Source organism: Sus scrofa, chromosome 4 (assembly GCF_000003025.6).
Source record: "Sus scrofa isolate TJ Tabasco breed Duroc chromosome 4, Sscrofa11.1, whole genome shotgun sequence".
NCBI classification, from domain to species: domain Eukaryota; kingdom Metazoa; phylum Chordata; class Mammalia; order Artiodactyla; family Suidae; genus Sus; species Sus scrofa.
This window is the reverse complement of record NC_010446.5, coordinates 87,162,314-87,188,950: the sequence shown is the minus strand read 5'-3', so window position 1 is coordinate 87,188,950 and position 26,637 is coordinate 87,162,314. Positions and strand designations below refer to the sequence as shown.

The 26,637-nt window shown below is 34.0% G+C and overlaps 1 protein-coding gene across 4 annotated transcripts in view; it reads left to right on the top strand.

Moving 5' to 3' along the window:
• Positions 1-26,078, top strand: part of NUF2 (NUF2, NDC80 kinetochore complex component) — a 31,321-nt gene extending 5,243 nt beyond the window's left edge. For 2 of the 4 annotated variants that reach the window (XM_005655379.3, XM_021089489.1), the window contains exons 4-14: positions 1,006-1,082; positions 1,578-1,639; positions 7,410-7,507; positions 8,690-8,763; positions 10,301-10,397; positions 11,273-11,335; positions 14,166-14,303; positions 16,187-16,327; positions 17,350-17,525; positions 18,448-18,583; positions 25,715-26,078. In XM_005655379.3, coding sequence (XP_005655436.1) covers positions 1,006-1,082; positions 1,578-1,639; positions 7,410-7,507; positions 8,690-8,763; positions 10,301-10,397; positions 11,273-11,335; positions 14,166-14,303; positions 16,187-16,327; positions 17,350-17,525; positions 18,448-18,583; positions 25,715-25,849 — 1,197 coding nt within the window. In that variant the 3' untranslated portion in view covers positions 25,850-26,078. The remainder of the gene's footprint in view (positions 1-1,005; positions 1,083-1,577; positions 1,640-7,409; positions 7,508-8,689; positions 8,764-10,300; positions 10,398-11,272; positions 11,336-14,165; positions 14,304-16,186; positions 16,328-17,349; positions 17,526-18,447; positions 18,584-25,714) is intronic. The other 2 variants (XM_021089490.1, XM_005655380.3) reach the window with 1 other exon arrangement.

Below are 26,637 nucleotides of genomic sequence, written 5' to 3'. Positions count from 1 at the left end.
ACTATAGTAAGAGACCTAAATGACACAGATTATTGATACTATTGCAGTTATTCATAGATTTGCAGGTTTGTCTTCAGAGACTATAATAAGCAACAGCAAAAGCTTCACAGATACTGTTCTTTTCTCAGGAAGGACTCCCAAATTAGAGTTGGAGATATGCGCTAAAATTGCAAACAATTGAAATAAGGCAATTGAGCTTTCAGCAAATTAGGTATTTTTTGTAAGAAGATGATTTTCTTTCATCTTTTTTTGCTGTTGTTAAACATCAGGGCATCATCTGGAGATGCACAAAAATGTTATATCCGTAGAACCTCGCTTTATATATTGTTTAAAAAAATCAAAGAGTTTGCCACTTATTTACTGTGAAACCTTGCTAGGGCTTAGTTTCTTTGTCTATGAAATAGGGGTAGTATTCTTTCCTACTGTTATAAAAATTAAGAGAATATATATTTCAAATGCTTAGCATAGTACTTGATATTTAGTAAGTGCTAACTAACCATTACCCCTTTATTTTTTCATTCATTTAAAATTTTTTTTTGGAGTTCCTGTCATGGTGCAGTGGAAACGAATCCAACTAGGAACCATGAGGTTGCAGGTTCGATTCCTGGCCTCGCTCAATAGGTTAAGGATCCGATGTTGCTATGAGCTGTGGTGTAGGTTGCAGATGCGGCTCGGATCTGGCATTGCTGTGGCTCTAATGTAGGCTGGCAGCTACAGCTCTGATTCGACCCCTACCCTGGGAATCTTCATATGCCTCAGGTGCAGCCCTAAAAGGACAAAAAGACAAAACAAAAAAAAAAAGTTTTTTTGAGCACTCATTGTGAGCCTCCTATATTATTAATAACAACTCTGGTTTTGTGCTAGGATCTGTATTGTTTGTTTTTAATTAATGATAATAAGTTAATATATTTTGATCTTAATCTGTGGCTAATATTTCCTAAGATTTAAGATTTTTCTCTTTTTGTCTAATCAATGTGTAACTTCGGTTTTGCGATTTACATTTAGATGCCAGTGAACTCTGAAGTTACATATCCACATATAATGGAAGGCTTCTTACCAGTCAGCAATTTATTTATTCATCTGTGAGTAAAGAATCATTGTTTTCTTAGTACACATTCATACTTACATTGCATTAAGCTTTCTTAATGATACAATTTTCTTTGGGGAGGAATTTCTACAGTTTTTCTCTTCACTCCATCCCATAAATATTCAATATATTGTACACTTTCAGCAAATATAACTGTTTCCACCTGTGGCATCTTCAGTTCTTTCAATTGATGTATTAAGATATTGTGAGTCTAAAATTGTGGAGGGTTTTGCATTCTTAAAGAGTCTTCATATCCCCAAGAGTGTTTGCTTATTAGAATCTATAACTATACCTTGGTATTCATGAATACTCAGAAAAAGTAGATCTCAGTGCTATGGGATTATGTATTGTAGTAGACTTCTGACTTACTCCTTTGACACTGAGAAATATATCCTGAAATATTTTTGAAAATTAGATGTTTATGCCCTCTGGCTTTCTGTGTAATTCACAATACACTTTTCAATATTTCTTGCTTCACTTTATCTTCAAGGGACTCGTTTCTGCCCATCTGTCGGGTGAATGACTTTGAGATTGCTGATATTCTCTATCCAAGTAAGTGAGAATTTAAAACAATTTTTGATATTTAGCATCAGTCTAACATTTTACCTTCCTATCAATATATTTTTTAAAAAAAGACTTTAAGGAAATTAGATTCATAAAGTGTATTTGATTGTCAAGGACGAGTTTTTTAAATATCCTATTATTGGAAATTTTTCCTTTGTAAAACCATAAGAAAGCCTTTTTTCTGATTAGTTTTTTAATTCCTTATATTTGAAAAATATGCTGTAAATTTGAGAATACGAATACAAATAATATGCAACCTATGATGCTGCATAGTGGGTTCATTATACCAATCATATCAAATGTAATAATTACTTTTTACTATGAAGAAAACATCTTTTATCACTGATAATAGTCATGATATTAGATTTAAATATAAAATTCTCATAACTTTGTGTCCCTTAATTCATTTGACTCTTTGATATTTATACATGTTTATTTTATGTTGCAAGATATTTGGTGTGCTATTTAAAAATTTATTTTTTGGAGTTCCCATTGTGGCTAGTGGAAACAAATGTGTCCAGTAACCATGAGGATGCAGGTTCAATCCCTGGCCTTGCTCAGCGGGTTAAGGATCAGCATTGCGGTGGGTTGTGGTGTAGGTCACAGATGCAGCTTGGATCTGGTGTTGCTGTGGCCTGGTGTAGGCCAGCAGCCACAGCTCTGATTCGACCCCTAGCCTGGGAACCTCCATATGCTGCGGGTGCAGCCCTAAAAAGACAAAAAAAATTATTTTTTATCCTTTTTTGTATTTCCTACTTTGGTTTTTGTTTATTGACACATAATTTATACAAAATAAAAGTTCACCAATTTTAGAAGTTTACAATTTTAAATGTGTGAACAAATGTATGTAGTTATATAACCACTGTCATAATCATAACATTCCCAACGTTTCCTCATATCCCTTTGTAGTCAGTTTCCTTTGATCACCTTCTTTTACCTACAACCATTGCTTTGCCTTCTATCACTATAACTCTTTGACTTTCCAGGACTTCATGTAGATGAAATTGTGCAGTCTATAGTCTTTTGCATCTGGCTTCTTTAACTTAGGATAATGCTTTTGAGATTTGTCCATGTTACTGCATTTATTAGGACTTTGTTTCTTTTAGATTGGAGTAGTATTCTATAAGTGTATACCACAATATACACTTACAGAATAAGTTTATTCATTGTCCAGTTGACAGACATTTGAATTGTTTCCATTTTTGGCTATTATGAGTAAATTTGCTGTGAACATTAGTGTACAATTCTTTGTATGAACACATGCTTTCACGTCTCTGGATAAATGCCAGAAGTAGAAATGCTGGTTCATATATTACAGTAAGTATATGCTTAACTTTTTAAGAAACAGCCAAACAGTTTTTCAAAGTGGCTGTATCATAAAGCGCTTCCAGTACTACTAGCAATGTGTGGTGGTTTCATTTGTTCCACATCCTCCCTAGACTTGATATTGTAAGGTTTTTTTGTTTGTTTTTTAATGGCCAAGCCCACGGCATGTAGAAGTTCCCTAGCCAGGGATCAAACCTGTGCCACAGCAGCCACCCCAGCGGCTGCAGTAATAATGCCAGATTCTTAACCTGCTATATCACAAGGGAACCCCGATATTGTAAGTTTTTATTTGACATACTAGAGGCTAATTGTATCTCATGGTTTATTTTACATTTCCCTGATGATTAGATAACAGTAAGCATATTTTCATATGCATATTTGCTATCCATTTATCTTCGGTGAAGTGGCTATTTGAATCATTTGTCTACTTTAAAAAAATTGAATTTTTTGTCTTATTGAGTGGGAAGGCTTCTTCAGATATTTTGGAAACAAGAGGTTTATCAGATGTGTGCAAATATTTTCTTAGTCTATTACTTGCCTTTTCAATTTCATAATATCTTCAAGCACAAAATATATTTCAGTTTTGAAGATTCTAATGGATTGATATTTTTCTTTTATTATTCATAAAACTTTTTTTGTTCTATCAAGAAATCTTTGCCTTAAGGATGCTAAGATTTACTCCTCTTTTGCTCTAAGCATGTTGTGCTTTTAGTTTTTATTGTTTTTTTAAAAGTATAGGTAATTTACAATACTTCATTGAGTTCTATTGTATAGCAAAGTGACCCAGTCACACACATTTCCTTGAGCTATACAGTAGGGTCCCATTGCACATCCATTCCCAATATAACAGTCTTTGGATTTTTGATTATCATGCGAGGTAAAGGTCAAAGTTCATTTCTTTTCCTTTATGCATATGGTTATCAAATTATTCTAGCACCACTCATTGAAAAAATTATCCATTCTCCATTGATGGAACTTTTTGTCAAAAGTGATTGAACTAATACTTCACATTTGTTAGAATGGCAAAATTTTTCTTATGTATTTTATATATAGTAGTGTGTACATGTCAGTCCAAACCTCCCAGTTTATCCCTCCAAATGGTTATCCCTCCAAAGTGTTTCCCCTTTGGTAACCATAGTTTGGATTCAAAATCTTTTGAGTGTTTCTGTCTTGTGAATAAATTCTTTTGTATCATTTTAAGAATTATATTCCACGTATTAGTGATCTCTTATGATATTTGTCTTTGTGTGACTTACTTCATTTAGTATGATAATTTCTAGGTCCATCCATGTTGCTGAAACACTGACAATACCAATTGCTGATGAGGATGTGGAACAACAGGAACTTTCATTCATTGCTGTTGGGAATGCAACATGGTACAGCCACTTTGGAAGATAGTTGTCAGTTTTATACAAAACTAAATGTATTCTTACTGTATGATTCAATAGTCATGCTCCTTAGTATTTACCCAAATGTGTTGAAAGCTTATGTCCACACAAAACCTGCACGCAGATCTTTGTTGCAGTTTTATTCATAATTGACAAAATTTAGAAGCAACCAAGATGCCCTTCAGTAGGTGAATGAATAAATAAACTAGTACATCAAGCCAGGGGACTATTACTCAGTGCTGTAAAGAAGTGAGCCTATCAAGCAATGAAAAAACATGCAGGGATCTTAAATGCATATCGCTAAATGTAAGAAGTCGATCTGCAGAGGCTATTTTCAGTATCATTCCAATTATATGACAGTCTGTATTTTTTTTATAATGTCACTGCTGTGAGAGATTTGAATATCCGTATATTGCTAGACTCTTAGGATAAGTTTAGAAAGATTCTCTCTTTCATTTCCAGTAATAGTTTTGTGAAATTTGTATTATTTCTTCCTTAAATGTTTGGTAGAATTCGCCAGTGACTCCATCTGGGACTGGACTTTTCTCTGTCAGAAGGTTTTAATTAATAATTCAATTTTTTAGATAAATAAAGGGATATGCTGGTTGTTTATTGCCAGAGCTCCCAAGTCAACTTTTGTAGGTTACCTTTCTCAGTGAGTTTATCCATTTCGTTTAAATGGGCATAAGTATTAGCATAAAGTTGCTCATGATTTTCCTGTAACATGTTAATAGTCTTTGAGGTTAGTGGTTATGCCCCCTCTCTCATTTTGACATTAGTAATTTGTTTCTTCACATTTTGATTTTTCCCTCATCAGTATTGCTAGAGGTTTATCAACTTTGTTATCTTTTGAAAGAACTAGCTTTTTGTTTCACTGATTTTTATGTATTTTATTTGTTTTCAATTTTATTGGTTTTTGCACTCATTGCTAGTCATTCTTTTTTCCTGCTTGTTTTGAGTTTGCTCTTTATTTTTTTTCTCCTAGTTTTTTAAAGATAGAAGCTGAGACAATCAATTTTAGACCTTTCTTAGATGTTTAGTGCAATAAATTTCCCTTTGGCTCCATCCCGCAAACTGGCTATAGATGATTTAGTGTGTGTGTGTGTGCATGTGCAAACATGCATTTTGAATTGTAAATTTAAGCTCATCTTCAGCAGGGTAGTCTTTTGCTTCTTTGGCTTTAGGGGTTGAGACCACATCCCTGCTGAGGTATCTTTTGCTTTTGGAACTTAGTCCAGGATTATCATTGGCTAAAGACCACTTGTAACATTAATTCCTAATTTTTATAGTTCTTGGATCACATATATAGTATAATTTTAACTAAAAACCCGTTTGGCAGTGGGCCCAAGGTTTAGAATTCTCAGAGGAGATTATTTCCTCACTGAAGACAAGACTAAGACACTTTAACTTTGTCATTTCTCTGCACTGTTATGAGAAATTTTTCCTTCCTTAATCTACCTTTTTACTAAGGATGTAGCCTTTCTGGAGTCCCACATCTTGTAGGGATCTCAGCTCCAGTCCTCTATGTTATGTGAGTCCAAGGCATCGTTAACTGTTTCTACGTGTAAGTTAATGATCCAGATCACTTTCTTACTCAGCCTGGAGTTATTCTTTCTTGGTTCTTCTCATGTCTGGCTGTTTTTCATAAGACTTTCGCTTTATCAAAAATTTTCAGCAGTATGATTGTAGTTTGCCTTTTGGGGATTTTCTCTTTGGCTCCTCTACCCAACTCACCTCTGCCAAACACACACACACACACACACACACACACACACACACACACACACACACATTTAGATTTAATCACTTCCTTGGATATGTTTATAGTTTCTATTAAATTTGGAAAATGTTTAGCTATATTATAAAAGTTTTTCTGCCATTTCTTTTTGTAGGACTCCAGTTATACATCTGTTATGCTGCTTGATAATTGTCCCTTAGATCATAAGCATTCTACTCATTTTTTTCTCTCTGGCCTTCATTTTAGATAGCTTTTATTGCTGTGTCTTCAATTTCACTAATCCTTTCATCTCTTCTTTTTTTTTTTTTTAATAGTTTTATGTTTTTGTTTTTTTTTTATAATTTTTTTTATTTTCCCACTGTACAGCAAGGGGATCAGGTTATCCTTACATGTATACATTACAATTACATTTTTTCCCTCTTCTTAATCCTATCTAGTGTGTTTTTCTTTTTTTTTCTTTTTTTTTTTTTTTCGGGCCACACCAGTAGCATATGGAAGTTCCCAGGCTAGGGGGTCCAATCTGAGCTGCAGCTGCTGGCCTAGCCACAACTACAACAATGCAGGATCCAAGCCATATCTACAGCCTACACCACAGCTCACAGCAATGCTGGATCCTTAACTCACTGAGCTTGGCCAGGTTTTGAACCCTCATCCTCATGGATCCTAGTCAGCTTCTTTACCACTGAGCCCCAATAGGAACTCCTATCTAGTGTATTTTTCTTTTCAGATAATTTATTTTTCAATTGTAAAAGTTTCATCCAGGTCTTCCTTTTCTCTCCTTGTAATGTTAATGCTTTTCTCTACCTTCCTGAACAAATGGAATATATTTATAAAGACTGAATCAAGAAGATAGAGTTTGTATAAATTCTACTTGCCTTGCCCTCTTCAAACTCCAAAAGTCTTGTTCCTTTGGTGTCTCGAAACTTTAAACTCTATCTTCATGACCCAGAAAAACCCATGAGTTCTGGGACACAGCCTGAAAATTCTCTTAAGTGGCGGGCTGGTGCATGAATAAGGTTTACTTCTCTTGGGGATTGCTGTCCTATATTGCCTGTTGTTCAGTGTCTAAAATTTGTTGTTTTATATATTTCATCTGATTTTCTGTGCTTTTTTCGGGGGGGTTAAATGCTAAGAAAATTCTGTTCATTAAGTTAGAACAGATGGTCTGCCCTTTGGTTAATTAGCATACGCACATTTTTGTTCTATATGCTATGGACAGAATATATGATGGGAGAGGATGAATTTTCATTTTTATATTATATAGTTTCAAAGGTTTTTATTTAAAGAGTCTTACTTTCTATTTTAGAGGCAAAACGGACAAGTCGGTTTTTAAGTGGCATTATCAACTTTATTCACTTCAGAGAAGCATGCCGCGAGACATATATGGAGTTTCTTTGGCAATATGTAAGATTTAAGTGTATTTTTGGGTAATATACCAGGTCGGTAGATCATTTATGAACTACTAATCAGTTTTGAAATAGTTGTCATAGGTACCTAATTGTTTTATGGCCTTTATAATCAAATTAATATATTTATGTGAAATTATAGATTTTAATAAGCTTATCTCAGGATGAGATTTCCTTTTATAATTGGTATTATTAGGGAGAGGTTGAGTTTTTTTGTTTTAATCCTGTGGCTGAGACTCCTTTTCCTTTATTAGGAAATGTAAAAGAAAATAGTGACAACCATATTCTTTGAAGTTTCATAGATAATGTAGTGTTCTTTTTATAATTGAAATATTTGAAGTTTATATTTCTTTCTAAATAATGGCCTAATTAGGTATTTTGTTATGTTTATCCTGCTTGCCTAACAGTTGTATTATTTATAGGATTCAGTTCAAGTAAATCACTTTAACAGAGAGTAACTCATTTCATCAACAATTTAGAGAATTTGGAAAGATTATGGGTTATCTATGTGATTTGTTCTCATCTGTCCTCAATTTTGATATATCATACTTTCAGAAAAGCACCCCATTAACACCAAAGAATTCAGTCTTAAGCAACTGAGCTATATAAATAAATATTTTCTTGTACAAATAATGTTAAACTTGGACCTCCTAAATGTCAGATGTTCTCCAAAGCTTACGCTTGTATGTGCCAACACATACAACACACAATTTTGCTTGGCTAATTTCTCCTCATTTTAAAAAACATGGCTCAGACATCAATCATTTCTGTGCACCCTCTGTGACAGTCTTTCTAGCCATTCCCCATGTTGGGTTGGATGGCATGATATTTGGTCCTATAATAAGTTGTTTTGTAGTTTTATATTTGTTTTTCTGACTTGCCAAGGAGACCTAAGTACTTAAGTCCAGGAATTAAAAACTAGTCTTCTTGGAAATTATTCTTGGTACCTAGCACAATGCATAACTCTGGGAAGATCTCAACATTTGTGTGTTGAATAAGTAAAGAAATTCCTAATTCACTTGTCATAAATGCCTAATCCTTTCTTAAATGTCTTATTTCTCATGATGAAAGTTGCAGAGTAAACAAGCATTTTGCAGCCTGTACTGGTAGATGTTTTTTTAAACATATCACTGATATGTTGAAAAACATTAGTATAAAATTATTAAAATTGCTTTAACAGAAATCTTCTGTGGACAAAATGCAGCAGTTAAATACTGCACACCAGGAGGCATTAATGAAATTGGAGAGACTTGAGTAAGTACATTTACAAATAAATACAATTTCAAAATGCAGAATGAATGTAAGTAGTATTTTACAACCTACAGTTTTGTCTCTTTTATCTTCTTTACTATTTAAATAGCAGAGTATTTAAGTTTACCTTTACTGGAAAAGAAAAACTAGTTTTTCTTCTTTCTCTTAGTTCATAGTGTATTCTATTACTTGTTTGTTGTTAGTGCATTAGCCAGACATGTTTAAAGCCATTAACATACTCTCCTCAAGTATATCTGGGGGTATTTATCTTATGTAAGTGACTGGATTTTCTTTCTTTCATATCAGTTAATTCTGCTAAAATTTTTATTCCTTCAACAAGGTTTTCTTTGTTTAGTTTTGACTCAAAGATCAGACAGGGAAAAGAATCATTCAAGGGTTATGATTTCTTGGCCTTACATATATTGCTTTTGGACAAAAGGGGATTTTTTTCTTAACCCTTTTAATACATTGAAATCTAAGTTTGTCTGGTTTAGGTGAGAGGTTTTTTTTTAAGCCCTAGTATAAATTGCCTTTAGAGACAGCAGTAAGCTGAAAAGACTGGGAGTAGGAGGCAGATATTAAGTTTAAACATGGTAAATTTACTTTCAACCAAGAGAAATGACAAACTACAAGAGAATGACTATAACATATGAAGCAAAGCATTACTATCTCCAATAACAAAGCTCTTGTAATATTCCTAATGTTAAAAAAACAAACAAAAAAAAACACTGGAGTTCCAATTGTGGCACAGCAAAGAAATGAATCCAACTAAGAACCATGAGGTTGCGGGTTTGATCCCTGGCCTTGCTCAGTGGGTTAAGGACCCAGTGTTGCCGTGAGCTGTGGTGTAGGTCACAGATGCGGCTCAGATTTGGCATTGCTTTGGCTGTGGTGCAGGCTGGCAGCTGTAGCTCTGATTAGACCCCTAGCCTGGGAATCTCCATATACTGCAAGTATGGCCCTAAAAAGAAAAAAAAAAAAAATCCTACAAACTGGGAGGAAAAAAAGATAATAAAAAATATAAGCAAAGGCTATAAACAGGAATTTAAAGAGGAAAAAGTGTAAATAGCTAATTAAAAGTGTGTGGAAAAAATCCCAAAAAACTAAAGTTGAGAACATTCACATGGCAGAGACTGGAATGTGAATTGTAAGTGCTCCGAGGAAGGATTAGTAGAGCAAAATAAATGAATGATACAGGAGAGAGGTGTGAGGAAATTAGAGCCAGAGGAGAGGTGAAAATGTCAGCACTAACATTAGGAATGGAGTTAGAAAGGGTAGGTATGTATGCAGATGAGTCCACACATAGATGTGGTGGCAGGAAGTGAAAGGATTTTTATTTTCTCTGTGTAGAAAAGGCCAGGTCATTAATTTTGAGTCACTGTCATGTGGAAGGATGAGCATTCAGGAACATGAAAGCAGATAGTTGTGGTTTTTTTTGTTTTTTTTTTTCATTTAAATTATTGAGGGCAGAGACTTTTTTTTGGCCTTTCAAGGTTAAGAACCTGATATATGTTATTTTAATCTATCTTGCGGTGTTTAGTTCTGTTCCAGTTGAAGAGCAAGCTGAGTTCAAGCAGCTTTCAGATGATATTCAGGAGCTGCAGCAATCATTGAATCAAGAGTTTCGTCAAAAAACGGTATCTTTTTAGACACCTTAAACTTTTTTTTTCAAGTTTTTTGAATAGATGTGCTGGTGCTAACAGCACATTACTTTCAATTACTAAAGAAATAGGGTATATCACTGTGACCATTTGTGCTCCTTTTAATGGATATATTCTTCTATCTAGATCAAACGATGATTATTAATTGATGTTGTCAAAGTTACCTGCTCTCCTATTGACTAGAATTTTTTTTAAGATTTTTCTTTTTAAACATGATGTTTCCAAACTGCATAAGGCACCCTGGATAGTGCAGCAAACCCTCAAGTTGCTTCAGGATGTTTTAAATTTTTAATGGAAACAATTTTCAGCATCTGTTTCTCATACACTACTTGAACTTGTAGCTCAAAGTAGTTCACAGTTTCAGTATTAACTCACATTACCTTCCTTTCAAATCCTGTGAACCTGAGGTTTTGACTTTCACTCTGATAAAAAGCAAATGCTATGTGAAAATCATGCAACAATAAATGAAAATTTTGTGAAATGATTCTTAAGATGTATGAATTTGTGTGGTGACCAATTTGTGCAGTACACACATCCAATTTAGAAGTAGTTATGGTTGTCTTGAGAATAAAATAAAAATATTATTTTTCTTTCCATTTGTATGTATTATGTTTTCAAAGGGCTATTAAGTTTGTAGGATATAAATACTCAATTATTTGGATTTAACTACTTTATAAAGGAACTGTTGGTGTTTCTTTTGGCCTTAGGGTCATCATGAACAGAGAAAGTTGGAGAATATCTGGTCTAATCCACTTAATTCTTCTCTTTTATTTTATGAAAAAGTATTGAGTGGCTAAATCTAAATTTGTTTTGAATCATTATAAAGGAGTCATTTGCTTTTTTTTTCTTAGATAGTGCTGCAAGAGGGAAATTCCCAAAAGAAGTCAGATATTTCAGAGAAAACCAAGCATTTGGTAAGTATCTTTTCATTTAACTAGCACTTACAGTTTGAATCTTTTATGTGGAGGAGGATCTTATCTGTGTGTTATTATGTTTCTCCTTTTTTCCCTTAAAATTAAATAATTTAACTTTTTTCAATTTAAACATAATAGGTGACTATTGTTTTAAAAAATATGGAAACAAATGTCTGATGGAAGTAAAAATCACACAATCAGATATATTTCTGATCACACAATCAGATATATGTCATAGTTTACATTTCCCTTTGAAGATATACACATATATGTATAATTTTACATAAATGATACATGCTACATGTCCCAAACTTGCTTTTTTACCATACAATGTAGTATAAATTTATCACATCAATATGGATCCTCATTACATTTATATTGCATATGGTTGTGCATTCTATGTATGAACCTTAACGTAGATCCTTTTAGTGTCCTGTTGTTAGACATTCATATTGCTTCTCATTTTTTTGCTACTGAACAATAGCATATATGTCCTACACACCTATACATGTATATGTATAATTTTGTTTGTTTCTTTTTTAGGGCCACACTCATGGCATACAGAAGTTTCCAGGCTGAGGGTCCAATCAGAGCTGCAGCTGCAGTCTGTGCCACAGCCACAGCAATGCCAGATCTGAGCTGCAGCTGTGACCTACACTGTAGCTCATGGCAAGGTTGGATCCTTAAGCCACTGAGTGGGGTCAGGGATCGAACCCACATCCTCATGGATATTGCTCGGCTTCATTACCACTGAGCCACAACGGGAACTGCTGTATGTATATATTTGTGCACCAGGCTGCTTTTTATCTTACAGTGGATTCCTACATGTAGGATTTCTGGGTTAAAGAGAATCACACTTAAATTTAGCCCGCATTGCTAGACTGACTTCTAAAAAGATCAGTTGGCATTTCTACCGATAGAATATGAAAGTATTCCTTTCTCTATGTTGTTGTCAAAATTGGATATTTTTACTTTTTTTCCCCTCCCTATATTTGCTATTCTTGTAAGAAAAAAAAAACACTTTAATTTTGATTTTTTGTTTTTTATTTTTAGTGATATAGACCACCTTATTCAGTGGTTGTTATTTCTTTGTGAATTACGTGTTTATATTCCTTATTTATTTCATTTATTTTTTAACTCCATGAATTAGAACTATTAACTCTATGTCTTTCAAATTCATAATTTTTTCCTATTAGAAGGTTTATGTTTTTATATAGTAAAATTGATAGATGTAGTCTTCTACATTTGGCTTTAATTCTATACACAGACAGGCTTATCTCATTCCTCATTTTTTTAATTCCATGTTTTCTCATTGTACTTTTACAATTTTTCTATTATTTCAATGCTTATACTTTAGAGCTATCGAAATTTACTTTGGTTTAATATATTCTTTATTTTTCTAGCACTCTTTTTGGCAGATGTTTTCATCTAAGTAGATTCGACGCTTGTTCAATTATTATTAAATTTCTGTCAGTCCCACTTAAATCTATATTAAAACAACCACTTTGTAAATTTATCAAATTTAGGCTTTTTGTAAAAAGAAGAAAAGTGATGAAAGTCAATGCTAATGTATGGAAAGTGATCGCTAATTTCATAGGGCATTAAAAGAGTAGATAATGTGGTTTGCTAAATAAAGTAATAAATATATTGTTTTAAACATTTAGCTTTGTCCTCTGAGTTAGTTGATCAAGAGTTAAGAACTTTATTTTTAGTTAAAAATAATGTAGACAAATGACACAAGCCATGCAGTAATACATTCCTGTTATATGATACTCAAATCACACACACACACATGCATATACATGTATCTATTCTTTCTATTTTTCTATTTATCTATCTTTCTATCTATATAGAGAGAAACATGAAAGTCCCTCTTCTCTCAGCCAACCTTACCTAAAGTTTACTCCTTTCCAGTTCTTTTTCCATGCCGTTACATGTGCATTATATAGGTGCATATAGTCACTTGTTGCTATTTTGTTCTGTTTTCATAGGAATGGATTTCTGTTATATGGTGATCAATAAATTTATTCTTATATTTAATTTTTCTTAGCTGTCTTTCCTTGTCAGTACATAGAATTATAGGGTATCCCAAAACAATGTAAGTATAATTTTATCCACTAATACTTAGGAAGGAAGTTTATAAGAGTATTTTTTCTTTTTACATAATTTTAGACTTGCAGAAAAATTTTAAGGGAACTCTCAGATATCCTTCACTTTAGTTCCCCCAAGCAGTTTGAAGTTCAGGAGAAGGAAATTTGTTTCAGTTCAATAACCATGTACTGAATACCTTCTCAGTGCTATTAATTTCTCTGGGTTCTGGGAGACAACTGTTTACAACCTCAAGTTGCTTAGTTAATTCAGAAACCGATTAAATACATAATTATAGTATTGCATGTGCAATAACTATACTGTTTATAGAAGGAATACAGAGGAAATAGGAGCAGGATTTTCATGAGTTAATGGAAACTCACTTGCAGCAGTGGTGTGGGGTGGTGGCAGTCATACTGCAGAGAGATCACTATAATTGTCCAGACCTACAACTGACTAGTATTACTGGATTGTAGGTTATGGACAGAAGCTGGTGGAAAATGACATTGGAAAGGAGAGTAAGAGCCATGTAATGAAATATCTTTAATGTTATTCTAAGGAGCCTGATCTTTGACCTTTAGACAAATTTGAGCAATCAAGCCCAGGAGTGATGTGGTCATAATTTAATTTTACCCTTACAACAAAGAGCATGGACCTAGTTTCTTTGTTCTTTTCCATTATTGTAGTGGCAAATCACCAGTTTTATTATTATATGTAATATATAAAAATGTTTTATCAACAGAATGAACTAAAATTGTCAGTGGTTTCTTTGAAAGAAGTACAAGAGAGTTTGAAAACAAAAATTGTGGATTCTCCAGAGAAGCTGAAGAATTATAAAGAAAAAATGAAAGATACGGTCCAGAAGCTTAAAAATTCCAGAGTGAGTTTTCTTTTTATTTTAATATTTTTCTATCTTTTTTCTTTTCAGCAACTCTTATTTATTCATGTGCTAGTTTTCTAATTTCCAGATTATCTATGCATCTCTTCCTCCTAAGCTTTTTGCCCTTGTCTTTAATTTTTAGCTCTTCTCTAAAGTTGATGTAGGGAAAAGAAGTATAATTTCAAGACATATGTTTAATTATACAACAGATTTTTGAGGCTTTGCTCTGGATGGTCAAAACAGAAATTACTCATCTTCATGAGACTTGGTTATTTTATTTTAAGGGAGAAAGATGTTAAACAATTTTATAGTCAGTTATATAATTACAGATTATAGTATATATTATGAAAAAGTATAGGGTATGCATGTGCGGGAGCAGGAAGTGTATAGGTACTCTCTGTACCTTCTGCTCAGTTTCAGTGTGTACTTAAAACTGCCCTAAAAAATAAAATCTATTTTTAAAAAGTACCAAAAAGAGAAACAAAAAATAGTGTAGGGTGCTTTGAAATAACGTCATGTGAGTAGCTTAATTTAGTATTATGGAAATCAGAGGTGGAGGTGGGAAGAAAGTGGAACTTTATGCTGAAATCTGAAAGATGAACAGAGGTTATCTTAATAAATTTATATTTGGAAGAGCATTCAAGGCAGAGGGAATAGCATATGCAAAGTCTATGAAGTAGTAAGGAGTAAGTTATATTCAAGGAGGAAAGCAGGCTGTATATAAGAAGGATAGTAGCATGAACTGATGATGGAAAAAAATCAGCAACAGGCATATTATTCAGGGTGTTGGATTTTACCTTAAAAACAAGTGCATGCCACTGTAGTTTAAAAGGGGGATACTGGAATATGATATGATTTATGTTTTAGAAGATTATGGATTACTATGGGAATTTTTTATTAAAATTATTCTTGATAATTAAGAATTATCACACAGAAATAAACAGACTAGAACAGAAATGAAAGTTCAGAAGTAGATCTGAGTATTTATAAGATCTATTTATTTAATAAATAATTCAGATTCATTTGGCTATTCATCTAGAAGACAAGCAAGTTAGGTCTATACCTTACATTATTTACAGAAATTATTTGATTAAAGATTTAACAATTTTAGAAATTTTAGAACATTTTATTACCTTGGACTGGGATAGAATTTTAAAATTAAAATTGGAAACTAGAAAACTATAGAGAAAAATAGACCTGTGGAACAGTTTTATTCTGCAAATGACAGGTAAAGGGGTTATATCTATTATATGCAAAGACAGAAAAGGGTATTTACAAATTAGTAAGAAAAAAGGCAGCTCAACAGAAAAATGAGTAATAATATGATTAAGTATTCCACTGAAGACAAAATCCAACTGATTAATAAGGGAGGAGGGGTAGGCTAGTGGAGAAAGGAAAAAAAAAAAAACCTTTGTATTATTGCAGTACTTGTGGTAAACATATGCTCATTTACTAATTTTAGAAGAAGAATTAATCTTTTTAAAAGAATTAGCTGTAGTAATAGTTATTATACAAATGAATAGGAAGATTATAATTGGTAATATAATTGCCCAGGAGTAATCAGGAGTAGTTTGAGTATTAGCAGAAATGAACTCTTTTAAAATCATCATGAATAACCTTTGGAAGGTACTTCAGTGAGTGATTTAGCAAAATTATGGCAGTTTTTCTTTGTTCAAGGATATTTGGCAATTAGGAAGCATAATTATATGTGCTTAGACACATGTCAGTAGTAGTGCTTTGTTACTGACCTAGAAATTTAATTGTTCTCTGCTCTTAAGCTTTCAGTATTAAGTACAGAAATTATTTAAGAGCAAACAAATTGACGCTACTGCAGTTTCTTAAAGGAGAGTGTCAAACTGGTTTCTGTGTTTTTTCCTTCAAAGCAAGAAGTGATGGAAAAATATGAAATCTATCGAGACTCGGTTGACTGCCTGCCTTCATGTCAGCTGGAGGTGCAGTTGTATCAAAAGAAAATACAAGACCTTGCAGATAATAGAGAAAAATTAACCACTGTCTTAAAGGAGGTTTGTATTGTGTGGAATTTTTATGTCTTTATTAGTAATAGTTTACTGTATTTCCTTGGATTTGCTTTTACTTTCTGTTGCTATTTTCCTACAGAAAAGCAGTCATTTCTACAGTATAATAGATGTGGTAATGTATGCTCATGAATAAAACACTATTCTTTTTAAACATAGCAGTAGTAGACCTATTTTAACCTTCAGATGAAATGAATAACAAATTAATTAACATAGCATATTGCCATGTATATTTCAGGGAAAAAAATCATGGAATTTTAAACTTGTTTTAACAAGTTGGAAATAATCTAAGCAGCAAGCACAAGGTCCCAATTTACTGCCTAACACTGAAGTTAGTAGGATCTATGAAGAGATTTAAAGTTTATGACACAGACCCTGCCCTGAGTGAAGATGGACAGCAAATGCCAAAGTTTTTAAGTTTCTCAGGCTGGAGACTTGAAAATCTTTTTCACTTCCTCATCTACCTAGTCCAGACTGTCCCTGGGATCACTAACATAGCACTTGATAAAAGATTTCTTTTTTGAGGGAAGAAGGGGTTAGAAGGTAAGATGGTCTGATAGATATATTCTTTCACAACTACATACTTCCCTTATCTTCCATCAAGTGTCAGCACAAAAAAAAAAAAAAAAAGATTGTGAGCCACTGCTTTTTAATTGTTCCCAGGGTCTTTCCTTTTCTCTTTATTCCCACTACTTTAGTTCAGACCCTTAGGCCCCCAGTTTAGCCTGTTGGCTGATTTTATTAATTTGTTCTTCTATTCCAATCCTTGCTGATGAAATGATGAGATAAAACAACCTCTCAAGGCGTCAGGTACTTTCTCAGTATCCCTGGTGCCTTTCTGTTGTCTCTTGTTCAGTCTGCATTCTTGTGCTGGGCTGTCAGTGCTTTAAACAGCTTTATCACATTTTAAAATTGTATTTTATTATAGCTCATCCTAGAAGATAGTCCTTCATTTTGTTTGTAAATCCTAATTTGTTGTATTGACTTTAAATATGTCTCTTAAAATACAGAGCCTGAACTTGGAGGATCAAATTGAAAGTGATGAGTCGGAATTGAAGAAATTGAAGACTGAAGAAAATTCCTTTAAAAGACTGATGATCGTGAAGAAGGAAAAACTTGCCACAGCACAGTTCCGGATAAATAAGAAGCATGAGGATGTCAAGCAGTACAAACGCACAGTGATTGAGTAGGACCTTATTTTTAATGTGCTAGAAAGTAGTTAGAAAAACCTAATGCATTTTTTTCCCCTAAGATTCCAGATCTCCTGTCATTTCAGAAAGTTGGATGAGTTAATTCTGCTGCTATGTCTAGATTTAGAACTGTTTTAAGTACTAGTTTTTTTGGTTTTTGTTTTTTCTGTCTTTTCCAAATATTATAATTCCAGTTCCTTTGTGTAATTCTTCAAAAGGGTTCTGGTGCTACTGCTTATCTCAGTGCTCTTTTAGAGCCAATGGTCTAGAGTTGTATTAGAATGAATCAACTGGTCCATCCTATTGTCTCTCTGGTCTGTAGCATTATAGCATATTTTGAAAAAAGTCTTATTTTTTGAATTCAGGTACGAAGTGATACTTATTAAGCATTATGTCATCACTGTCCTCATCATCATTGTTGTCCGCCAGTATGTTTGGGTGTTTCTTCAGCATAGTCTTCTTCCCATCAGTTCTAAGAATGTGTTTTTAGAATAAATGCCCCAGATAAATCTATGAGGTGTCATCATTTCAGCCTCTAAAAGGTGTGTTGGATCATCTGAAGATTTCCTTTCTTCCTCCTCTTGCAGATGAAGAAAAAGGGCACAGTCTGAGCGTTTTAATTTGTTGCCACATGCCTTGCACAAAAGTGCTGATTCACATTCCCACCAATGGTACAGGAGTGAGCACAGCTGGGCAGATGTGACTTATAATCTCCATTTTAAATAATAGCTTTGTGTGAAAGAGCTCACGCAATGCCATGACCTGAGTGTAGCGCCACCCTGGGGTTCTCATCTGGCTGCTTTTATATCTTGAAAAGAGTTTTAGGTGTGTCAATCAAATACAGTTACTTTGGAATCAAAATTAGAGTTTAAGGTTCTTAAGAGGAATTATAATTTAGCCATCTCTGTTTTCCTTTAGAGACTGCAATAAAGCTCAAGAAAAAAGAGGTGCTGTTTATGAGCAAGTAACCACAATTAATCAAGAAATCCAGAAAATTAAATTTGGAATTCAGCAACTAAAAGATGCTGCTGAAAGGGAGAAACTGAAATCCCAGGTGTGTGTACATTCATAAGAAATTAATTTCAGATAATGCCACAAGTTTAAAGTATAAATTATGTCACTCTTGTTTTGAAGATTTTGTCAGTTCTCCAGAGGAGAAATTGACCCCTCAGGCAGGTCTGTTGTTTTTATGACATTTATGGCACCTTTTCCATTACCCTGGGGTAGTTTGCATGTATGTCTATCTACTTCATACTCTTTTTCTACCTGGCCTTTTTTCCTGTCAGCATCTAGAATTGTGCTTTGCAGTAAGAATAGGTGCTCCATAAAGATTCTGAATCTTTCTGATAAATGAACTTGGATAGTGATTTAGAGTAATGTCATCTTGGAGTTCCCTGGTGGCGTAGTGGTTAAAGACTTGGCATTGCCACTGCTGTGGCTCAAGTTTGACCCCTGGCCTGGGAACTTCCCATGGGCACGGCCAAAAAAATAATAATGTCATCTAAAAATTTTCTGCATTTTTTTTCCTGATAAAAGGATCTCAATAATATTTCTTACTATAAAAGTTAAATGCATTTGAGTTGCTACCTGAAACAACATAGCTTAGATCTGTCCCTATTTTGAGATTTGTAATAACTTTGTCATAATTACCTAAAATGACTTTGCTTGTTTTAAGTGCATTTATTGTTTCACAGTCTCAAGTTTAATGGGGACAGACATCTTGTCTTCTATATTTTTATCCTCCAAATATTAGTATAGTGCCAAACAAAAAGTTTACCTGTTTCTATCTTTTTTTTTCAACTGTCGGAGACCCAGAGAAGTAGTGATATTCTTGAATGAGCTTTATCGCAGCTCATTCTCTCCTAAACTTTTGAAGTTTGTCCAGTATACTTAAGAATGTCTCAAACTGCTCCACCCGGAAGTCACTAAAAATAACCCTTTGTCATGTTAAAATCCCTTGGCCTCTTTTTTTTTTCCTGCTCATTCTTCTTCACGTTACCTACCTTGATATCTTAGCTTAAACCTCTGATACCTGAAAGATATTTAAACATAATGTCACTACCTTTTGCCATCCACATTTAATTTGCAAGGATTCCTTATACTAAAAGAATCACAGTAGACAGTCCTCTCATCCTGTTCTCAGGAACCTTTATCCCCTAAAATATTAGGTTGTTAGCATGTGCACATATATACTGAGAAATTTCTCAGTCTACTTGAAAAGGAAGGAATGGGAGTTCTTATTGTGGCACAGCAGAAACAAATCCGACTAGTATCCATGAGGATGTGGGTTCGTTTCCTGGCCTTACTCAGGGGGTTGAAGGTCTGGTGTTGTTGCGAGCTGTGGTGTAGGTTGCAGATGTAGCTTGGATGCTGCATTGCTATGGTCGTGGTGTAAGCCAGCAGCTGTAGCTCCGATTTGACTCCTAGCCTGGGAACTTCCATTTGCCATGGGTGCAGCCATAGAAAGCAAAAAATAAAAATAAAAATTAAAAATTAAAAAGGAAGGAAAGAAGGAAAGAACGGAAGTAAGAAGGAGAAAGAAGAAGTGGTTGGGTTTTCTCTTCCGTGGTCTGCCCAGTACACTGTCCTCATTTTTCTGTTTGTTTGTTTGTTTTCTGCATTCAAACTACTTCTCTTTTTTCTGCCATTTCACTGGATATCTACTGAGAGTCAGCCTTTGGCCTCTTTGTCTCTAGAATGGGGTTAGAAAGACCTTAGGAGATACTTAATCCTACTTCTTAACCAAATCAAATAAGCAGATATTTATTTGTTATCACATGGTCAGATACAATTAATAAAACAGTAACTAGTGTAGGTACACATCTTTTGTGTATCAGTCATAAAAGATGGCTATGCCTGCCTTAAGTTCCTTTAGTTTTGTGCACATATGTCTCACCACTAAGTTTCTCAACCATAGCAGTCATGTATTTTTTACCTTAGTATTATATCTTGTCAGACTATGCCTAGAATGGTGCATGATACATAGTACGCTTTCCATAAATATCTGTGAAATTGGAAAGCCATTTATCATGGTGTTACTTAAAAACTAGCTGTGTATTAGAATTTAATGAGGAACTTAAAAATGAGCAAACTCCTTCCCAAATATATTGAATTAGAATCACCAGCAATGGAGTTCCTTTTGTGGCTTGGCGGTAATGAACCCGACTAGTATCCATGAGGACATGGGTTTGATCTCTGGCCCTGCTCAGTGGGTTAAGGATCCAGTGTTGCCATGCCCTGTGGTGTAGGTCACAGATGCAGCTGGGAACTGGCATTGTTGTGGCTGCAGCTCGTATTTGACTCCTAGGCTGGGAACTTCCATATGCCATGGTTGCAGGCCTAAAAAGAAAAATGAAAAAAAAAAAAAGGAATCACCAGCAATGGGGCCCATGAGCTTAAATTTTTTAACATGGTTCTTGAGAACCATTGATGTGTTTTGCCTCCTTGTCAATAGTATAGAGCTCATCACTACTTGAGGTGTTCTACTAGGACAGCTTTAGTTATTAAAGTGTTACTTCTTATTTTGAGTGTAAAAATATTTATTTCTGTACTCTAGTGAACCAGAACCTTCTCTCTAGAACAAATCGGTACCCTCTTCTACTTAATTACCCATGTATTTAAAACCTTTGAGGATAAAGATCATGGGCTCTTTCAGCTTTCCCATCCAGGTTAATCAGCCCTAGTTTTCCAGCCATTCTTTATATAGCTTAATTTTCAAATTCATTATTGTCCTGTTTACTGTCCTCTCTACTCTGTTTCCTGCTTTTTTAATTGTTTGAAATGTAGAACCCAGTACTAAACATAGTCTTCTAAATAATGGAGTGACCAGCCCCAGAGCACAATGCTTTTGTTAATGAAGCATAATATTGGGTTGGTTTTTTAGCAACAACATCTTGCCCTTGGCTTGTATTGCACTTGTGAGCAAATTAAAGGACCTCTGTCTTTTTTATATGAAGTTCTGCCAAATTAAAATTTTTTCACCATTCTTTAAAGAACTATTTTTTTAAACTTTTGGGATTTTATTGTTATTTCTTTTAGATGTCATTTTATTTATTTTACCCTAGATTTCCAAAATATCGAGGTCAGTTTAAATCCATGTATCGTTCACATTAACTCTTTCTCATGGCTTAGTGTCACCTGCCTTTTTCTAAGAATTAAATGTTGAATAGGACTAAGCCCTTTGCTGCATTGCATTTCTTTTTTCAGAATGGCATAAAACTATTGATCAAGACTTTGGATACAGTTGTTCAACTTGCTACGTTGTTCTAACCATACCTTCATCCAGACAACATTGTGATAGCCATTTGTTCCAAAACAGTTTGGGAGAGTCTAAGTCTTATGGTGAAATCAAGATACATTTTGTCAAAGAACTCCCTTTAGCTTATTTCATAATCATCTTTCATGAAAAGGAAAGGAGAACATGTTAAGATTGCCAAATTGTTCTTTATGTATTTCTGTTGGACACTAGTGATCATCATATCCCTTTTTTCATTAAATATTCTTTTCTATAGATATTTCATCTCTCCTGGTTCCAATTAACACCTTTATTTAGATAGTTTTCAAACATTGATGTTTCCTATTCTGCCCACTTACCTCAACTCTACTCCTTACTTTAGCTGCCTGATGGGTATTCTCAGTGGATAAGATCACCACAACAAAAGAACATTTATGAAATTGCATTCAGCATCTTTCATTGTCTTTCCTCTTCCTCCCTTTCACCTTCCCCTTTTGTCCCTTTCTCTTTCCTCTCTCTTTCACTTACTTTCTTCATGTTCTCTAATGGCATCAACATTTTCAAAATATCACAAAGGATTGCAGTTTTGGATTTTCTTTAAGATAGTCCTAATATCCAGAAATCACCAAGTTAATGTTATGATTTTTTTTTTTTTTCTTTTTGGGGCTGCACCTGTGGCATATGGAAGTTCCCAGGTAAGGGGGTTGAATCGAAGCTGCAGCCACTGGCCTACACCACAGGCACAGCAATACCTGATCCTTAATCCACTGAGTGAGGTCAGGGATCAAACCTGCATCCTCATGGATACTAATCAGATTCATAACCCACTGAGCCACAACAGAACTCCCAATTATAAGATTTTTAAAAAATTCTCATTGGTGATGTTCATAACAACCCTTTCTTTTTTTTTTTTTTTGTCTTTTTGCCTTTTCTAGGGCCGCTTCCGCGGCATATGGAGGTTCCCAGGCTAGGGGTTGAATCGGAGCCGTAGCCACCGGCCTACAGCAGGGCCACAGCAACGCAGGATCCCAACCGTGTCTGCAACCTTCACCACAGCTCACGGCAACGCCGGGTCCTTAACCCACTGAGCAAGGCCAGGGATTGAACCCGAAACTTCATGGTTCCTAGTCAGATTCGTTAACCACTGCGCCACAAAGGGAACTCCATAACAACCCTTTCTAATCATACTTCTATCACATAATTTTGTAGTAATCATAGATTGCAACAAAAACTTGCTTAAATTTCTCCCATAAGATTCTCCTGCATCAAATCTGCCCTGAATACCAAGCATTGCCCAATTATTATTATATAGACAGTTATTTGACAAATGGTTTATGCACCTACTAGGAGCCAGCATTTGTTTGTTTGCTTATCTTTTGGTGCTCCTATGGCATGTGGAAGTTCCCCAGCCAGGGATCAAACTCACGCCACAGCAGTGACCCAAATTCGCTACAGTGACAACCTATCCTTACCCTGCTGCACCACAGGAGAACTCCTACATGCCACCTTTATATTTGACTCAGGGAATAAGTGTGAACAAGGAAGGCATGACCCCTGCCTTCTAGGATTTTTAAAGTTTTATATCTAAGTTAATTATTTTCATTGTTTAAGGTTTAATGGAAAATGTATTCTTCATATAGCTTTCCTTAGCTCCTTTTCAGATATCTCAAATAACATGGCATTTTTAATCTATTGATTTGTGCTGTCCACGAGGGTAGCTACTAGCAGCATGTGGCTATTTACATTTATATTTAAATTAGTTAAAATGAAATAAAATTTAAAATGTAGTTCTGTGTTTATACTAGTTATATTTCAAGTAACCAGTCTGGTCTAGATTGTATGTTTCTTTACGGTAGGAAGCTTAATTGCATGTTCTGTTACACTGAACTGTTTTTGGTGCTACTTGTAGAAGTGATTCAATAATATAATGGTTGATGAATTAATACATATTTGGTGGATAAATGGCTACACTGACCATAAAACTCCATGGATATCATGTAATCCTAAATTTTTCTGATTTGAAAAGTGAGATTATTACCTAGTCCAATGCTGTCCAATAGAACTTATTGCTGGGAATGTTCTGTAGTGCTCAGTATGGTAGTTGTTAGGTCCATGTAGCTGAGAGCTTGAAGTGTGACTAGTACAGCTGAGGGACAAAGAGCTGTTTAAATGTAAATTTAAGTAATCACATGTCCCTAGTGGTTGTCATATTAGATACCGTAGAGCTAGAGTTAGAGTTTAAAAACATTTAATGTCAGTGGAAACCATCACAGTAAGACTTACTTATCATGTGAATTAACATGATCAAGTTACACTTGGATACAGAATTTAATTGGAAACTAAATATGTAGCTTTTGTGAGGGCTGTGATCTATTGCTATTAACATCCTGTGAGAGTTGGCTTAGAACTTCAGATGTTTGTTTGCTTCTGTGAATATGCCATTGGAATTGGGCTTTCATGTTTCATTCATTTATTGTGGCTCTACCCGCAGGATTTGGTTCCTCCTTGAGAATATAGTTGTTCTCAGGAGAAAATTGTTCCTCCAAGTGTGTCGATATAGTTGGTTCAGATATTTACAGATTGTATATCTTTATTTAGCCACACTTTGTTTTAAGAGTTTCTCATGAGTAATCTCTACCAAATTTATTCCACTTTCTTTTTAGTATGAATGCTTACTTCTGTAGAACTAGGGATTTAAATTGATCTGTAGCTGCTGAATGTGCTGATTTTTTTTTTAAATGGATTTTATGTAAGTTAGCAACTAATTCACCTTATTTAAGAAATAAAGGTATCAAAACCTTTTGATTTATTTTCCTAATGATTCATATTCTGTCATAGTTGTAGTAATTTGATGCCTGATTAGATTTTGGGAATCTAAATACACCCTTCTATTTTTATATTAGGATTTTAAAATGATCTATGTTTAGATTTTGGGAAAGTGTTTAGCTTTAAGCATCTATTTGTATTCATTTAATATAAAGCAATAGTTCACAAACTTGCTTAGGTGGCAGTCTCTGGAAATAGTGTTCTGTTTTGGAACATTTTGAATTTATACTATGTTAAATTATATTCTATATAATTATTTCAAAATCAGATAGTATCTATATTAGAATTTAAACTAAGATAAGTAGTAGCCAAACTATAGGTTTAAGAAAAATTTAATGGGAGCAACACTTTAAATTGAGAGCATTTATACCTATTATACCAATAAATTGCTTTTTCCTTCCATTGGAAAAGGCCTGCTGTTTTATTTCAGTGATGAAACGCTGCTTATAGTCTCTTAAAATATTTCTTTTTTTTGTATCAACGTTTGAAAATTGTTTTAAGAAAAATGAATAATAAGCGGATCAAAATTGCACTTGATAAGAGTGATATAGAGAAAATATATGCATAACTAATTGGTTTATTTACTATTTTATTCAGTCTATAAAAATTATTCTATAATTTTTTTCTTAATTCTTAATAACACGTCCATGTAGGTTTATATGAAATCTCATTATTGCTTTTAGTAAAACTGCCTGAGTAGTTTATTAAAACAACTCTAAAAGGTGTTAGTATGTTTTTAGTCCTATAGATTACTTATTAAATCTGTTTACATTATCATTTAGATGATGATCAGGATCAAATGTAGAGGTTATAGCTGTTTATAGTAATCTAGGTATTTGCCTACTAAACAAGAAAATCTCCAAAGTAAAAACATGTTCTTAATGTCTTAGATTCCAAATCATTGTTTATGTTTTTGCTTCGTTCTTTCTTATAGCTGACTTTCTGATACATCTTTACAGCTTAATAAGAGTAGGCATGTGTGTATGTGTGTATGCATAAGACAGTTTAGGCTTTAAAATGTTGTTAATAAATGTGAATGGGACTGTTGGAATGAATTCTTGTAACTCATTTTTAGTTTAGGTTGTTGCATGGAATAATTCTTATTCTATTTCATTTTCTACTTAGGAAATATTTCTCAGCTTGAAAGCTGCTTTGGAGAAATACCACGAAGGCATTGAAAAGGCAACAGAGGACTGTCATGCTAACATAGAAGAGAAAACAGCTGAACTGAAGAGGAAGATGTTCAAAATGTCAACCTGATTAGCAAAGTTACAAAACCTTTTTGTAAATAACCTGCCAATTTTAAATTTTATATTTTGAAAGGGAATAGTTAAGTTGAAGTTAATAGAAGTATCAAAAGTACCAAATAATGTTGGTTCAGTGAGTTTTTTTTTTAATATACTCTCATAGGTTATTATTTTGGAAGATAATGCATTTATTGTAGACTTTTACGAACTTAAAATTAAAGCAACTTGTGCTCATGTCTCTGCTTCTTGTTGAAAGTAGTGGTTGGCGTAAGTCAGAAATAATTACATTTGAAATATGTAATTTTTTGTTATTGTCATGGCTGTTGTTGCTTTGTTGACATTCAGAGGAACTGTATTATTGAACCATCACTTTGCTAAGCACTGTGGTTGGAATCTCATTTGATCTTCACTTAAGCAACACTAGGTAGACATTTTTATAGCTACTTTATAGGCAAGGTAACTAAGAAGGTCCTAAAAGTTTAAACAGCTAAGCCACAATTCGAATCGTGCCCTGTACGATACTGAAACTGGAATGTTTCTACTATACCATGCTTTCTAATGTAATTATTTGAAATGGAGAGTGTAGTGTGAGTGTGGTTATCTAATTCTTCATTGATACCATGGCATTATTATAAGGAAAATAAGTTAAAATGTGCTAACTACTTAGAACAATGGCATGGTAGACAATACATACTAAGTATGGACATTTAACATTCCGGGTACTTCTCTTTTTGTCAGAAATATTAACTACTACTGTAGGTAGAGACCAGGCTTTCAGTGAGAGGAAAAGTCCGGAAGTGT